The sequence below is a fragment of the Alnus glutinosa genome, chromosome 14, assembly GCF_958979055.1.
Source record: "Alnus glutinosa chromosome 14, dhAlnGlut1.1, whole genome shotgun sequence".
NCBI lineage: Eukaryota > Viridiplantae > Streptophyta > Magnoliopsida > Fagales > Betulaceae > Alnus > Alnus glutinosa.
The window spans coordinates 4119831-4136523 of NC_084899.1; the positions used below are offsets into that span (position 1 = coordinate 4119831).

The 16693-nt window shown below is 35.5% G+C and overlaps 2 protein-coding genes across 3 annotated transcripts; both read left to right on the forward strand.

Annotated features, from left to right (window-relative positions):
• Positions 1–237: 237 nt before the first annotated feature.
• LOC133857725 (protein NRT1/ PTR FAMILY 1.2-like) lies at positions 238–4637 on the forward strand. Of its 2 annotated transcripts, none has more exons than XM_062293054.1 (5): positions 238–395; positions 620–727; positions 865–1082; positions 2666–2910; positions 3451–4637. In XM_062293054.1, the coding sequence occupies exons 2-5, from the start codon at positions 640–642 to the stop codon at positions 4334–4336; spliced, it is 1437 nt and encodes a 478-aa protein (XP_062149038.1). In that variant the 5' UTR covers positions 238–395; positions 620–639; the 3' UTR covers positions 4337–4637. The 2 variants fall into 2 exon arrangements, with proteins under 2 accessions (XP_062149038.1, XP_062149037.1); XM_062293053.1 differs by having other exon boundaries at positions 239–395; positions 2666–3216.
• Positions 4638–11239: 6602 nt separating this feature from the next.
• Positions 11240–14891, forward strand: LOC133857506 (peroxiredoxin-2). The gene is made up of 3 exons (XM_062292774.1): positions 11240–11483; positions 13180–13259; positions 14403–14891. Exons 1-3 carry the CDS (start codon positions 11329–11331, stop codon positions 14654–14656), a joined length of 489 nt encoding a protein of 162 aa, XP_062148758.1. The 5' UTR covers positions 11240–11328; the 3' UTR covers positions 14657–14891.
• Positions 14892–16693: the final 1802 nt, after the last annotated feature.

Genomic DNA, 16693 nt, shown 5'->3' on the forward strand with positions numbered 1-16693 from the left:
TCTATATGTGAACACGTCGTAATGCAAGGCATAAGGCATATCACCCAGCGGATCCAACCCCCTAGGAAAATCCAAACTCAATCAAACAGTGAAAGAGATCGATCGACTACTTGATTTCCACGTCACTTTTCAAATTAAACAATTGCCAAATATTAAACGGTTATATACACGTCACTCAAACACGTTTAATTTGCTGTTGTTAATTAGTAATTACCCACAGTAGAGTTCAGTTCGCCCATATATTTTCAAATTTCAACAGTTGTCTCTCTTAATTAAATTCTTAACTTCCATAACCAAGATTAGGTTGTGGATCTTGCGTGTGTGTTTTGTTCTTGTAATAAAACACCACCGTTTTGATCGAGTTCTTGCAACATTCTGGACTCTAGAAGGAAAAGGTATATACTCTATGTTCTTATGTTTATGATTTTCCGACATTTGAAAACAACTCCCAAACAGGGCCTCATTAATTTCCTTGGACGATATTCTCTATGTGAATATTCTTAATTATTCTTAAATGGGAAAGAAAAGGAATTGATCGATCTTGCCGTCGTACTTGCTTTAAACAAAGCTCTCTCTGATCTCTTCTTTGATGAAACTGTCGGAAACCATTTCATTGCAGGCCGGCAAAGGGATCGATCGATGGAGATTTCGTCGGAGCAAGAGATCAAAAGCACCCAAAAGATTAAAAGCAAAAAGGGTGGCCTTAGAACCATGCCTTTCATCATAGGTGAAGTACTTCTTCTTTTGATCGATGCATAATTAAATACATATATAATTTCTTTCTCTTTTCGTGAACTGTGATAATAATTAAATTCTTAAATTAGAACTTTATTTATTAATTAATTTGAGCATGCATGCATGCAGCTAATGAGACATTTGAAAAGGTTGCCAGCTTTGGGCTTATTGCGAATATGATACTGTACTTGATGAACGAATATCACATGGATCCCGTCGCCGGAGCTAGCCTGTTGTTCCTGTGGTCAGCCATATCGCACTTCACCCCTGTCATTGGGGCTTTCCTTTCTGATTCTTACTTCGGCCGGTTTCGGATGATTGCTTATGGGACTGTTTTTAGCCTTCTTGTAAGCATTTTTATTCTCTTTTTCTTCTTCTTCTTCTCTCTCTCCTTACCCAATTTGCCTTCTTTTTTTTTTATTTAATGTAAAAAGTTAATTCATTTTCCTACAATTGCCTCCATATAAAAGTTTGTTCATCACTAGGGATGTAACTAAACCAGTTCGTTCGACAACCCGCTCAGTTTAGTTCGATTCGAACTCAAACTCGATACTGTAGAAACTTACTCGTTTCTGTAGAAACCTAATTATATACTATAGAAACTTTTTTTTATATATATAAATTTTAATCTGTCTATTACAATATAACATTATGCTTAAATAGCCTAAGAGACTAACCTTTAATTCTAACCCTAATGTGATTCACTTTGGGTCAAACCCATTATTGTATTATAAATAACTTAAAACTTTAGATCAAGCCCATATTATTGAAATGGAAAATGTTAGATTTACAACACCAATACAACAACTGTACAACAACCCCTCACAGTTGTTGTATTGGTGTTGTACAAGAATCAAATCCCTATTGAAATTCAAATAAAACTAAGGACCAATTTATTCTTGTCTCCTTCTGCGTCACACGTGCACCTTTGTAGTTTCAAGTCAAGAGTAATAAATTTAGGGGAAATCATGTGATCACCAATTCCACGTGCTTTTCGTTTTCTTGACTTTAAGATTTCAGTTTTTAATATGATAGATCTAATACATGTATTAATTTAGCCTCATTCTAACTTCGAAACCTATGATCTATCACATTTTTGTTTCTCAAAAATAATGTAGAAATACAATTATACTCCTTAGATAAAAATAATAAAAAAATAAAAAAATAAAAAAATAAAAAATTGGTAAGGTCCGACTCCCTAGCATCCACGAGGTGATTCATAGTCATCCTGATGTAAGGTTGGCTCTATTCGATCTCTCTGAACGATGTGTCCGTGAGCCACCCCCTAACAAAGGGCCTAGCTCGAGGCCACCTCAATTTGAGGGATGGCTCCACTCTCTTTGACCAGGGTGGTCCTAAGGCCTTCATGAGTGTCATTCACCATCATTGTTAAGGTTTGGATTAGTAACCCAGTTTAACCACATTTTTTTTTTACTTTTGAATTTTAATTTATTTTTTTTTCTCTGAAATGCATAATTGTATTTTTATAGTTATTTTTTAAGAAAATGCAGGCAGGGGTATCAAATTTAAAATGGACTTAAACTTGGTCTTAAATCTATTAAATAAAAACATGAATCTTAAAGTCAAAAAGACAAAAAAAAAAAACCAAAAAAAAAAAAGAAAAAAAAAAAAAAGAGTGTTTGTGATCACCCGATTTCCCAAAATTTAGTATATTTCCTCCGAATATCAACCCAAAGGGTTAGGAACCCTTCAAGAAAAACAGTTTATATTGACAAAAACTTTAGTGACGGTTAAAAGAATTGTTGTGGTAAAAAAGGCCACCACTATAACACACAAAGAGAGACAAGAGCTAGACAACCATTTCTTAATTTGTTTTTGAAACTTCGAATGACCCTAAAGAAAATAAAATAAAAGGAGAAATTGGAACTAATTATAGTCTCTTTTTGCATTTTTTTTTTTTTTCTGACAGGGGCTGACCGTGTTATGGCTTACAGCAATTATTCCACAAGCAAGGCCTCCCCATTGCAACAACCCAAATGTAGAAAAATGCAAGCCCCCAACGTCAGCTCAGCTCGCACTTCTCCTATCCTCATTTGCCCTCATGTCAATAGGGGCTGGTGGCATTAGGCCATGCTCCCTAGCCTTTGGTGCAGATCAGTTTAACGAGGCAGACAACCTCAAAAAAGAAAAGATCTTACAAAGCTTCTTTAACTGGTATTATGTTTCAATTGGGATCTCTATAATGCTCTCTGTGACAGTCATAGTTTATATTCAAGATGTAGCAGGTTGGGTTGTGGGTTTCGCAGTTCCTCTAGGGCTCATGGTTTTCTCTGCGATTACTTTCTTATTGGGTACTTGTTTTTATATCAAAATTAAGGCAAACAAGAGCTTGTTTACTGGTTTTGCCCAAGTGACACTAGCTGCTTGGAAAAACAAACACCTACACTTGCCACCAAAGATTTCTGATGGATTGTACTATCACAAGGGCTCAAACCTTCTCGTGCCAACCGACAAACTAAGGTAAAAAATGTTGCTTAGTAGACTGTCATACAATTGAGATGACGTATATGGTACGTAGTGAAATTGATGATCCAATGACTGATTTTCACCTCGTCCAGTTGTATATCGGTCGTATAACAATTTTCAAACTAGTATTACTTATATGGATAGCATAATCATATAACATGTCTTATTGTGCATTGAAATAAACTTACTTCCTCCCCAAAAGGGCTAATTCTCTTTGGCGTTTCTTAGGTATCTAAACAAGGCTTGCATCATTAGGAACCTTGTGAAGGATTTGGATTCTAATGGCATGGCTTTGAACCCATGGAGTCTATGTACAACAACACAAGTAGAAGAGCTAAAAGCACTATTAAAGGTCCTCTTTGTTTGGTCCACCGGCATAATGGTCTCCGTGACACTCAACCAACAAGCATTTTCCGTGCTCCAAGCAAGCACCATGGACAGACACGTTGTCAACAAGTTCAAAATCCCAGCAGCCTCCCTCGGCGTGTTTGGAATCCTCAGCATGGCAGCAACAGTGGCCATCTATGATCTGGTTGGTGTTCCCTTGCTGTCAAAGTTCACCAAATTGAAACGTGGGCTTAGCCTTAAAGAACGTATGGGAATTGGTGTAGCGCTCACATGTGTAGCCACCGCAATGTCAGCAGTTGTAGAGGGGAAACGCAGAAATACAGCAATCCGAGAAGGGTTATCCGATGATCCGCACGCAGTGGTAAACATGTCTGCAATGTGGCTAGTGCCACAATATTGCCTGCATGGAATTGCTGAGGCCTTCAACGCAATTGGGCAAATACAGTTCTACTATTCTCAGTTCCCCAAGAGCATGTCTAGCATTGCCATGGCTCTTTTGTCTCTTGGGATGGGTGTGGGGAACTTGTTTGCCAGTCTCATAGTCTATATTGTGGATGATGTGACGAAGAGAGGGGGAAACGTGAGTTGGGTGTCAAAGAACCTTAACAAGGGTCACTATGATTACTATTATTGGGTGCTTACTATTTTGGGAGTGGTTAATGTTTTCTACTATATTTTATGTAGTTGGGCATATGGTAGTGAAGATGACAAGGTGGAAGGCGTGAAAGAGGAAGATATGCCCAAGTCCTACAACTATACCCCCTGACGTCTCTATTTGATTTGTACAATCTGTTTACTTGATTGTGGGCAGAGTTTGCAAACAGGCAAACAAAATTTTAAGTACGTATCAAAACAATTTAATACTAATCTAGTGCAAACTAAACTCAAGTACGTGGCGGAAGGTTGGGTTTGAAAGAACTCAAACCTTATTACGAATTTGTGTAAACACTCATGCCCATCTCGCGGGTTTGCATTCTCTTTTATAATCAATACATGTAGTTTGTTACAAGATATAAATGTTACATTTGAATTGAACACGGCATTGCATTGATATCTTATCACTTTACTGGTCGTACACTCGTTGTACTCGGAGAAATTAAATTTTGTTTTCTATCATTCTCTCATCAAACCGATTATTGTGGCACCTCAAGCATAAATGGTTTCATCAATTCATCAATTTATTTTGAGATTTTTCATTATCCTATGTTTGTTTCATTCAAAAAGTTCATAAAGTATGTAATTTTCATGAAATCGTGTTAGAATGGGTTATGTTTGCATGAGAGCATGTCATATTTTCATACATTGCATGAACTAATGATTTGATGTTGTTTTATTACATGTTAGTGTCATAGAATCATGTCCTATTTTTTGGTTTGATTAGTTTTTAAAACACCTAAACCGATTTTTCTAAAACTACCCGAATACCATGTTTATTTGACATATATAGTTTTACAAAGATTGAGTCTTTTTTATTTCTACTCATCAAACCAACTTGATATTTTCCAGATTGATTGTGTTTTATGCATGAAAAATATTTTCAAAGTTCCCCGGCCATAGGATTGGCCAAGCCCCGGACACAATTTTTCTTGATGCAACTTCATGTTTTCAATTCCTAATTAATTGAGTAGTTTGTTGTATGATCGATGTCTTAAATCTTCCAAAAATTAGATTTCAAAAACTGATTTTAAGGATGATTTTAGTTTATGGATAGAAACTTATTGGCCTATAAATTAGTCCTAAGGTCTTTTAATCATGAGCTTTAAGCATACAAACCAAACTACATAGATCTAGGCATGTTTTAGGTCATTTAATAGCAAAAAGTTTTTTAAACTCATGTGCATCATGTACTGATCTAGTTGGATTTCATAATTAATTATGTTTAAGATAATTATAATTGATTCATCTAGGCTTTGGTTATTTATTCCAAGAGGCCTAGTGATAATTGGAATTAGTCTAGTCAGTAGCCTGGAAAGCATGCTTTAAAATCAGGTATTTAATAGTCATTTCTAGAAGACTATTGGAGTACTTAATTAGATCTTTGATATTGACTTTGTTGGAGCTTGTGACTCAGGTTTCTAGTTGCTAGTCAGTCTACTTCAATAGACAGATAAGTAATACTCTAATACTACCTCGCCCCTTTTAAATGCTATTTATGATATATTGCAAGTTCTAGTTTTAGCATGTTTTATATAATCATGTTTTATTATGAAAATAATTTTATCAAGCTATGATGTCTTTTATGAACATGTGGTACTTACGAAAGAAATGAGATGTTTTATGAAGAAAGAAAACCTCTTTATTATATTGCCCTAAGTTATAAAAGTTACAAAAAGTTTATGAAAGTTGGGCACATAATGAGATAACTAATTTTAATGAATGTTTTGGCCTTAGTAAGTATGAAGCATAGTACCATTGTTAGGCTGGAATGCAACACATTAAATGACGTTTATGTGAAGGTTAGCCATCACTATATCACAAAGCTGAGTGTACCTTATATAGTAGTTAAACAGCTTGCATTTGGCACTTCTACGGCCTCGGAATGTCATGCTATGAGCACAAGGCTCACACAACCCTAGCATATGGGGTAACAGTATATTGTATATACAAGTTGTTAAAGGGAAAAATAAAAAATAAATTATTGTGTTTGTGTTTGTGTGTGTGTGAGTTTTGCAAAGGAATTTCTAAAGCTAGCGAATTTTACACTCAAAAATGGTTTTCAACTCAACAAATTTTCTAAAATGGTTGAGAAGTGTTGCTTACTAAGTTTTTGCTCATAGTTTTGTTTTTATGTTTTCAGGTTACAATGAAGCTCAATAGGAGGTCGTGATATGCAGCATGGAATGGATTTTTATTTTCCCATCCTTTTTGTCAATTACTTTCCGTTAATACTACAAAAATTTCAAGAATTCTAGACTGTTTTAAACAGTCCAAAAATTGCAAAAAACCATCTGGAACAAAGTCCAGACTGTTTATTCTAGACGGTTTAAAACCATCTAGAAATGTGGGTTGCGAATTCGGATTCTGGACTGTTTGGGCCAAACCGTTTGGAATTCTAGACGGTTTTGCCCAAACCGTCCAGAATTAATAATTAATTTTTTTATATATATTATTTTCATTATTTTCATTTTAGTCCATAATTAATAATTATTTTCATTTTTGCCCCAACAAGGAACAAACCCTAAACCCGAAATTTCTTTTTCCCCTGCGCCGCCACCCTCTTCCTCCTTCCTCAATTTCGACCGCCACCGCCCTTCCTCAGTAGTTGCACTTGTATTACTACGGTAATCCTTGTGTCCAAGCCTAGGTATCTTCTCCATCAGCCCCTTCTTCTTCCTTCTCCCTCCATGCCCATTATCCTCAGACTACGCACACAATATTCAAAAATTAAAAACCCTTGTGTCTAAGCACTTGTTAGGACATTTTATGTAAATATATATGAGAGGACTTACAGAGCTACTAGAACTTGAGCTTCCAGAGCGATGAAGCTTGCCAGAAACGCCATGGAGCTGCTGCCTGCTCTGAATCCGACCAGATCCCGTCACCGGTCTTCAATCGCTCGACCATCATCGCACATTCCCATGAGTTCATCGTAGGCGTCATGAGATGCTTGATATGTACGGTAGAAGATGTGTGCTTTGTTGTGGGGCCTAATGAAAGTTGACGGTCGTGGCTATGATGTAAGAGTAAGAAAATTGGAATTTAATTGGAGACGGTTTCAATGAAACCATCCCTAAAGTTACCGACGGTTTTTCATTAAAACCTTATGAAAACTTACATTTTCAGACAGTTCTTCTAAACCGTTTGTAAATTTACAAATGGTTTTATTGAAACCGTCGTAATTTATTTTTTTTACGGACGGTTTTCAAAAAACCATTTGTAAATATTTAATTCTAGACGGTTTTAAAAACCGTCAATAATTGGGATTTTTTTTTTTGTAGTGTAAGTACTACTGCATAAGGCACATGAAAGAGAAAACTTCTGATTTTCTAAAACTAATATTATTGTTATTTTTAGACCTCTACGTTTTCGCATTGTTTTAATAAAGGTATTTTCAAACATTAGATGTGTTTTGTGTGTTCTAAATTATGACATATATGCGCCTTTGAAAGCTATGTAGTTAACAATATAGTTCTCTTTCGAAAATCGGAGTGTAACATTGATGGAGAAGAGTAGAAGGCCTGTGGAGAGCTATTTGAATCACTCTGAAAGAAGTGATCAAAACAATGGTAGCAGTTGATGGCAATGTGACCTTGTTTGTTACAGACTTGACAAGTTGGCTAAGAAGTTCCTAAAGAAGAGCTAAAGAAGCTAGCAATTGCCACAACCTCTACCAATTGATTGATTTCCACAGCCACTGAGAGCCCCTACCACCTGACTGATTGCCATGATTCTCTTGAGTCTGAGAAGCCAAATTGACCGATGAAAGAGCAAGATCTGCAAAAGTTTGATGTTGTTCTAATCACATCTCATGAACAAGTAAGTGCTCATATAGTGTTAAAATATTGATTAAGTGATTAAATTTGCCTCTTCCTATCAGCTTAACCTTTTGGGATAAGTGGTAATTTAACATGGTATCAAAACCAAAGTTCCAGAGTTCGAACATTGATTCGGTCATATACCTCCCATTTCAATTAAATATTTCACGTGTTGAGTCTCACTAATTAAAAGAAAGTCTGAGCTCACACGTGAAGCGGAGTGTTAAAGTATTGATTAAGTAATTAAATTTACCTCTTCTTATCAGCTTAAGCTTTTGGGATAAGTAGTAATTTAACATATAATTCATCCAATGAAAGTGAATCAACCCGTGTAGTTATCGAAGTACCGAAATGATCATATTCATATCCTAATCTAGCCAACAAATAGGACACGGTTTCATAATCATTGAGAGGCTAGCCAACTGCAGCCATGGACACGAGCAAGGGACTGGGAGGTAAGCATTCTTCCAAGGGATTGCCATAGCTCCCAAGAAGTAGTGGAGCAACCAACAACTAGAGACAGAATGGTCTTAGAAAGTGATGAAATGAGTGTACTTAGGATGATCATCTGATCTTGTTAACACCAAGGTAAGGAAGGCAAGATTGCCAATGATATGATAGCAGGTTTGACATCTGCAGGAGTAGGAGTTGGAATGGGTTGAGGAGAAGGGTGGGGATGTGCCATCAATAAAACCAAATGCATGTTGGCCACGAAGATAGGGAAGAAGGTTAATGGAGTGGAAAAATTCTCAGAAGATGCGGATGAAACTGGACATTTTGAATAGAGTAAGGAAAAAAAAAAAAAAAAAGACGTTTGTGAAATACAAGCACATATTTACATGATTCTCATATGTGAAAATAAGGTTGGCAATTTTTGACACGACCCGCGAACCCGGCACGAACACGACACAAAAAAACCGGGTTTGGGTTTGTTATAATCGGGTTCGAGTCGTAATCGGGTCAACCCGATTATAATCGCGTTTGGCGGGTCAACCCGCGGGTTGACCCGCCAACACGATTATAACTCGATTACGCGGGTTGACCCGCCAACACGATTATAACCCGATTAAAAAAAAAAAAAAAAAAATTGAAGGTAAAAACTAAAATTGAAGATTGAAACATGTGAAAACAGTGAAATTGATGCCGTGTCGGGTAAACGGGTGACACGTTTATTAATCGTGTTTGTCGGGTCGTGTTCGGGTTACCCGATTATTAATTGGGTCGTGTTCGGGTCACGTGTCACAACCCCCGATTAATAATCGGGTCGGGTTCGTGTCGGACCAAAATCGGGTCAGTCGGGTTGACACGAACCCGACCCGTGAACCCGAATTGCCAACCCTACTGTGAAATACAACAAAAGCTTAAAGTTGATAATTTAAACGAAGAAAATAATTTATTTTATAAGTAAGAACTTATTGAAAACACAATAAGACAAACAAAAACAAAAATAAAACAAAACAAACTAACGAACAAAAATCTACAACAACCCTTCAAAACACATGATGGTCTAAAAGTCAAAGACTACACAAAGAACCACCTACAATGAATGATAAAAGATAATAATATTGTTCTAAATAATTGATTATTTCATAAGAATCTTATGCGTATTACATAACTAAATCTGTTTGATTAAAATGAATTTTTAAATATACTATAACCATATTTGAAATGTTGGAGATTTTTTTAACCCTATTTAAATAATAAAGATGATAATATTGTTTATGATGACCCGATAAAACTCCGCAAGTGATATGTGATTAAGGGTTTATTTGAGTTTGCGATTTTAATTGGTGTGATTTTAAAATGCGTGATTTGAAAACATAATTTTAAAAATGCAATTAAAGGTTTGATAAAATCGCAGTTTGGCCTTTAAAATTATAGTTTAGCTTTAAAATTGTACGTTTTCGAGAAAGTATCTATTGTCTCTAGAACCCCTCCCTTGTGAGCATGGTTTTCACCTAGAGGGGGTGGCTTCACGCCTCTCCCTCCAGGTGGTGATTTTCCTCTGGCTCCTCGTGATTCAAGATGTTTTTTGTTCCCCCTGGGTTGGTCCAGTGGGGTTAGTTTTTCTCCCAACCTCTAGGGTTGTGGAGCTTTTGTTCCTCCTAGCCTTTTTGGACTATGGTAGATTGTTATTTACTTTATTTTGTTATTTCTTTCGTTTTGGCAGGACTGTTCATTTCAAGATGTCTTCTTTGGAGGAGTGGCCGAGCCAACGTGTCGTCGGCAGGGTGATTTTTGGCCCTTTTTTTTTCACTTTTTTCTTTGATTTTGGAAGCCAGATTAACACTTCTCCGCCGACTTCTGACTGACATGCGCCCCTCAGCCACGTTCCTCGTCATCTTCCACCCCTGCCGCCGCAATCTCTAGTCGTGTCGATCGTGGGTGATCAGCATGTGGTGCCCACACGCCTGGGAGCTCTCTACTCTGTAGCGCGCGTGAGGGCCACTCTCCGCCTTTTTCAGGTGACGCTCGGCGGCAACCGGTTATAAGGCGTTAGATCTTCATCTGGGTGGTCTCGGTGAAGGCGCGTGTCCTTCACGCACCGCCGTCCAGCATCTTGGTCTTTTCCCCCACTGCCGGCAGCTTGTTTTAGGTGTTTTTTGTGTTTTTCTCTTGTTTTTCTAGTCTCAGCCTGCTTGTGTTTGGATCAAATTTTATGGGAATATTTGTAAGCTAATTGTTAGATCAGCCATCTTTCTTTAGAGAATGAACGTTATTGTAAGAGAGGTTCAAGTGTCTTTTTTGTAAAATTTGTATTTCTACTTAGGCAGCTGTTTTACTAAGCCTGATCATTCTGGTTTAGAGAGTTGGAGGGTCTTGTCCATTATTTTCAAGTTATAAGCCTTAATGATAGCACTTGCTATTTTGTTAAAAAAAAAAAAGAAAAAAAAAAGTATTTATTGTTTGTGATCTGAAAATATAGAAAATCTACATTTTTCAAATCACAATTAAAAAAGAAATTGCAATTTCAAACAATTATTTTCTTTAATTTAGTTTAAAATAATATTTTTTATCTACAAAATGACAACGAAATTTATTAGATTTAATACAGAATATTTCACAACGTGGCACAATTCTATTGGCATTGTTTCTATAAAAACTAAGCCCCAATCCGCAGCCCCCAGCGGACTCCAAACTTTCATCAAATCCAGCTAATAAACCAAACCAACCAAGCGCTATATATACGGCCACTACTACGTGCTCAATTCCTACACCATTCACTGCTGACCAGCGGATCACAAACCCTCCTCATCATAATCACCACCGTCGATCAACAACAATGGCCCCGATAGCCGTCGGCGACGTGATACCGGACGGTACGCTCTCCTACTTCGACGAGGAAGACAAGCTCCAATCTGTGTCCGTACACTCCCTCGCCGCCGGTAAAAAGGTTATCCTTTTCGGCGTCCCAGGTGCCTTCACCCCCACTTGCAGGTAACCCTTTCCACTCTTCACCGCTTGTTCCCTGTTGACATATCGATTTTTGGGATATTGGAAAGAAATTTATTATTGGATTTCTGTTCGTATAAAAAGTTAAATAAAGTTGAATAATATTTTACTTTTTTTTTAAAATAAATCATATTTTATTTAACTTTTTTAAATTTTTTCAAATTTTATCCCACAAATTAGAACTTCGTAATTCGTGCAGTATATTCGAATAATATTCGAATTCAATACCCAAACGCACCATGCAATGGTCAAAAAAAAAAATACAATTTGGTCTAAGAATTTCAATTTTATTGTCATTTCCGTCGTTTTCTTAGGGTTTTTTTTGTCGGAGAAAACAGATGAGCGGAGTTTCCGAGGTTGTCTGTTTATATTTTGCACTCCATTTCCTAGTTTGTCCTCGGAAGTTTTAGATTAAAAGTGTGCCTAATTCTCAATAAACATACGGTTTGGATTTATTTATGATAAATAAGTTAATAACCAGTTGAAAGATGGAGATTAGTGAATTTGATCATCTAATTATTATTTTATAAACGTACTCCATTCATTGCCCCCAAAATCTGAAAAAGAAAATTGTAAAAAAGTTAAGGAAAAATAACAAATATCACCCTTGCATTTTCAATTTGAACAATTTAGCCCCTACACATCATATATGTGATAAATTAAACTGTGTTAAACATTGTTCTTAATGAGTTCGATGTTATCCTTTACCAGCTACCCAAAGGACAGATAAGAACTCTTGAATGCAAATTGATTAGGGATGTAACTCCACTTCCTTCGAAAATGATAAGATCTTTGGCACAAGAAGAAAGGTTGATGTGTATCATCTTGACTTGGTTCTGATTTCTCTGAGTAATGTTACTCTTCACTCATATTAGCCGGTGTGAAATGTCGTGAAGCCTGTTTTAAATGGTTTCTTTTAAAAAATAAAAAATTAAGTGGCCAACAAAGAAAGCTGCTTAAAACACGCCACAAAAACCATTGTAAAATGGGTGTGAAGTGTAGCATTACTCTTTTTTAAGTGTAGTAAATTGTCGTATGTCCTCAGTTTTCACAGCATGTGATTCTCACATGAATTTTTAATACATTATGAATCACATGCACTAAAAAGACATGTTAGTTTAATAGAGTTTGGAGAAAAACTTTATTCCTATCCAAATTACATAACAGTCTTTCTTCTTAATTTACGTGTTTTAATATGCCCATGTAGTGCCCTTTGCAAGTCTCAGCTATAAGCACATAAAATTTGCTTTGCTGTAAGAATACAATTCGGAAACAGCATATGCTTGATGCTCCAATATGCAAATACAGGCATATTGAAGTACATATATTAAAAAAGAATGGTTTTCAAAAAAAATATTGGATGGATAGCTTAAACAAATCATGTAATGTCTAACTCCGTTAACTTTAAGGACAATTTTTAATAGAGGGTATAATTTGTCGCAGATGTAATCTGCAGCCTGCAGGAAGTAAATTATTCAAATTGAAAATATAGGGATTAAAGTGGCACCTAGTTAAAGTATAAGGGTGATATTTATTATTTTTCTTGAAATTAACCATCATTCTAATGATGTAGAGATCACCCCACCATATGCATTTAGTGTGATCGTCATTGATACATGAATTACGGACTGCGTGGTTAATATAACTTGATTCCTTCTTTTTGTGTGTGTGTGTGGCCCAGCTTGAAGCATGTACCAGGGTTCGTTGAGAAAGCAGAGGAGCTAAAGTCAAAGGGAGTTGACGATATTTTGTTAATTAGTGGTATTGTTCGTATAATCTCTTCTGAATTTTGTATTTCCAATTCATGCTTGTAATGTATTTGCTTTTAGTTATTTAATTTGCAATATAAATGTCGGTGGTGTTTTGATCTAGAGTAATTCTACATGTACATTAAGTGTTCATCAAAAAATGAAGTGGCTTTTAAAATTACCATAATCATTTGATTAATCACAAGCCCAATGGTGATTTTAAAAACCACCTCATTTTTTTATGAACACTTAATGTACATATAGAATTACTCTTTCATCTAAATATCTAAACAAATGTTGGTAGCTAGACAAGCGGTAATTGCCCCATATAGAACGATGTGGTGATGCACCCATTTTCATAGCTTCCAAATTTATGTTGAACATAAAGCACCATTTCCATTTGTGTAACCTAAATGTGACGTTGGTTGAGATAATTATTCAAGCGGGATAAGACGAATATTCTTCCTGGATTTGTTAGTCTTAGGTTTATTAGACATGAAGTTTCTCCTGTAATTTGGTTGACTGGGTCCTGGTATATGTTAGTGTTTTAAAATTTTACATGTGGAGGTTTATTGCATATAACTGAATATATATAATTTATTTTAGTTTTATATTGATATTTTCAGGTCAATTGAATGCTTTCATCAAGTAAATGCTTACCATGTGTTAAAGAAAGAAGTTCCATATGGGTTCTATGTCGACTTGGTTATGGGTTTATGTATTAGTTTGGCCTGTCCATCTGCTGGTTTAAGTGTTTGTGTCAAATGCTTTAACACCATGCAACAAGTACACTACAGTTCTAGCATTTTCTTGCCCAGTTGGACATGCGTATTTCAGGCACAACCATCTCTTGTGCTTTGTCTTGTTTTCAGTTCTTTATGTCAAACAAAACTGTCATGTTAGTACTTTATTTATTTTATGGATTGATTGGGGCCATATTGCAACTTTTATGCAAGCAATTTAATGTGAATTTATCTCAGATTGATCTTAGGATAATTGCCTGCGACTTTTTTATTCCTTTTAGGACAGGAATTCGTATGTGCTTGAGTTCAATATAATCTGACAGGAATTCGTATGCTCTTGGATCTGTGGAACAAATTAAATTTTCTTGTTGCGCAGTTGGATATTAAAATTAAGTTCTGACTCTCATATGCAGTTAATGACTCCTTTGTGATGAAGGCATGGGCCAAAACATACCCTGAGAACAAGCATGTGAAGTTCCTTGCTGATGGGGCAGCGAAATACACCCATGCTCTTGGTCTTGAGCTTGACCTTGGAGAGAAAGGACTGGGCACTCGTTCGAGGAGATTTGCTCTCTTGGTGGATGACCTCAAAGTGAAGCTTGCAAATGTTGAAACTGGGGGTGAATTCACTGTCTCCAGTGCTGAGGATATTCTCAAGGCACTTTAAAACCACATTCAGACGCATCCTCTCTTTTGTTCCTGAGCTCCTACCCAGCAGGGTTTGTCTTTAGTCGTTAAAACTAGAATGCGATGGATGTAAAAATAAAAAGATCCTCTTTACTTTTGGATTGTGGATAAAATATGCTTGCATCATATTTTACTCACGGCAGTAGATTATGGGGAGTTATGCCTACGTGATGGATGGGGAATCAAAGATGCTGTTTGCTGCTTTTTCTTTTGGAGTTTTGGTTGTGTAAATTGTGGAACTATGATGGATGTTTGTTGCTTATATAAAATATTATTAAAAATTTTAAAAATATATATATTTTTTTAAAAAAATAAATAAAGAAAAAGAAAATGGAAAACTGAGCCACACCCTTTGGTTTTTTTGGGTTTTTTTTTTTTCATTTATTTATAAGGATATTTGTGTCTTATTAAAAAAAATATCATTTTTGTCTTTTTGCTACCATGGGGGTATTGACGTTTATTTTTTATTTAGAAAGAAAATTGATACAATTGGTAGTTCATGGAGACATTGATAATAGGGTGGTAGTTTGATTGGAATGTGTACTTTTTCCTTCATCAAATAGTAATTTTTACTATCAAATCAAATAGAGGTGAAAATGCGGACAGATAATAACCGTACGCATTCGTTATCCACACCTAATCACTATCTGCATATGCGGATGCAGTTTAAGTATATGCAGATTCGGTTATTTCCTTTACATTATACTTCACTATATTTACTTTTTTTTCTTTTCTTTTCTTTGAATAATCCAAATTTTGATTATTTTATAAAACAATGACCCATTTATGGTAGATAATCATGAATTGTGCAACAAGTGAAATTTTAATTTATTTAAGCTTGCTTATAAATTTGGATAGTAATCTAAAATGACTATTATTACATATGTGGATAAGCAAATAATAACTGCAATAACTGCTCGGATGTGAATACTTAACAATGATGATCACATTATGCGGATGTGGATATTACTCATAACCGCATTCACATCCGCATTTTAACCCCTAACGTCAAGAAGTGAGCACTTGAAAATTTGTGTAGCACTCTTCAATCTTATATGCTAGTAGTAATAGGGCATTAACATTCAAATAATGCTTCATAGTGCATTCTCATCTCACTATTTTGATATGATACTGTATATTAGCTCTCAAATAAGTTTTTGTAAAAGAAAAAAAAATATAAGACCTAATAAATACTGCCAGGACAAGGAATGGGGCTGGTATTGGCTATGGCCTTCCTCATTTCCTTAATTTAAAAAAATAAAAAATAAAAATAAAAATTGCTGGTAAGTGTTGGAAGTGTTGCTGGCAATGGACAATAATAGCTCATGGCTACTTTAAAGGCAAGAAGGTAGGTCAGCACTGAGCACTTGAGCAGCATATCGAACACGTGGGGTAGTGTTTTAAATTTGTAGTTAAGGCAAGCAAATATGCTACCTAGATTTTAGCAGATTCGTTAGGTGATGAACTGTCTGCGTCTTTCAAATTGGCATGTACGCACATGCAAGCTCTGTACTCTTTTTCGGTGAAATTTCAAACCATTTTAGTTATTTCTTTTTACTGTTTCATTTAAATTATTTTTTAAAAAATAAATTCTTTATTATTCTTTATCTAATATTTATATTTTTAAATATTTATCTTACCCTAACGAAAACTTGACGGCTTGGCTTGGCTTTGTGTTGCTAACCGTTCTCGTCCAATACTACAGAGAAATGAATATTTGCTTTGAGTGTGAAAAAATAAATAAAAAATAGAAGATAAATTATATCTTTTATTTTTATTCTTTTGGTAGTGAATACCATTTTGCTGAGGTTATTGACGAGGTTTTTTTTTTTTTTTTTTTTTTATGAATTTAGAAGATGGTAGGCCGACAATATTATTGTCGTACAACAACGAACATTTTGTTGACACTCATTGGCCGATTCATGCTATATTCCTAAAGATAATATATATATATATATATTATCTTTTTTTGGTTTTTTTTTGTCATCTTTTAGCTTCTTTTAGCATGTTATTAGGA

What these genes read in the sequence shown, in the direction of transcription:
- LOC133857725 (XM_062293053.1), top strand. Translation starts at nt 640, where the DNA reads ATGGAGATTTCGTCGGAGCAAGAGATCAAAAGCACCCAAAAGATTAAA. An exon ending in GGACTGTTTTTAGCCTTCTT is followed by an intron (nt 1,083 to 2,665) that starts GTAAGCATTTTT and finishes TTTTTCTGACAG; the next exon opens with GGGCTGACCGTGTTATGGCT. An exon ending in GTGCCAACCGACAAACTAAG is followed by an intron (nt 3,217 to 3,450) that starts GTAAAAAATGTT and finishes GGCGTTTCTTAG; the next exon opens with GTATCTAAACAAGGCTTGCA.
- LOC133857506 (XM_062292774.1), top strand. Translation starts at nt 11,329, where the DNA reads ATGGCCCCGATAGCCGTCGGCGACGTGATACCGGACGGTACGCTCTCC. An exon ending in GCCTTCACCCCCACTTGCAG is followed by an intron (nt 11,484 to 13,179) that starts GTAACCCTTTCC and finishes TGTGTGGCCCAG; the next exon opens with CTTGAAGCATGTACCAGGGT. An exon ending in CGATATTTTGTTAATTAGTG is followed by an intron (nt 13,260 to 14,402) that starts GTATTGTTCGTA and finishes TCTCATATGCAG; the next exon opens with TTAATGACTCCTTTGTGATG.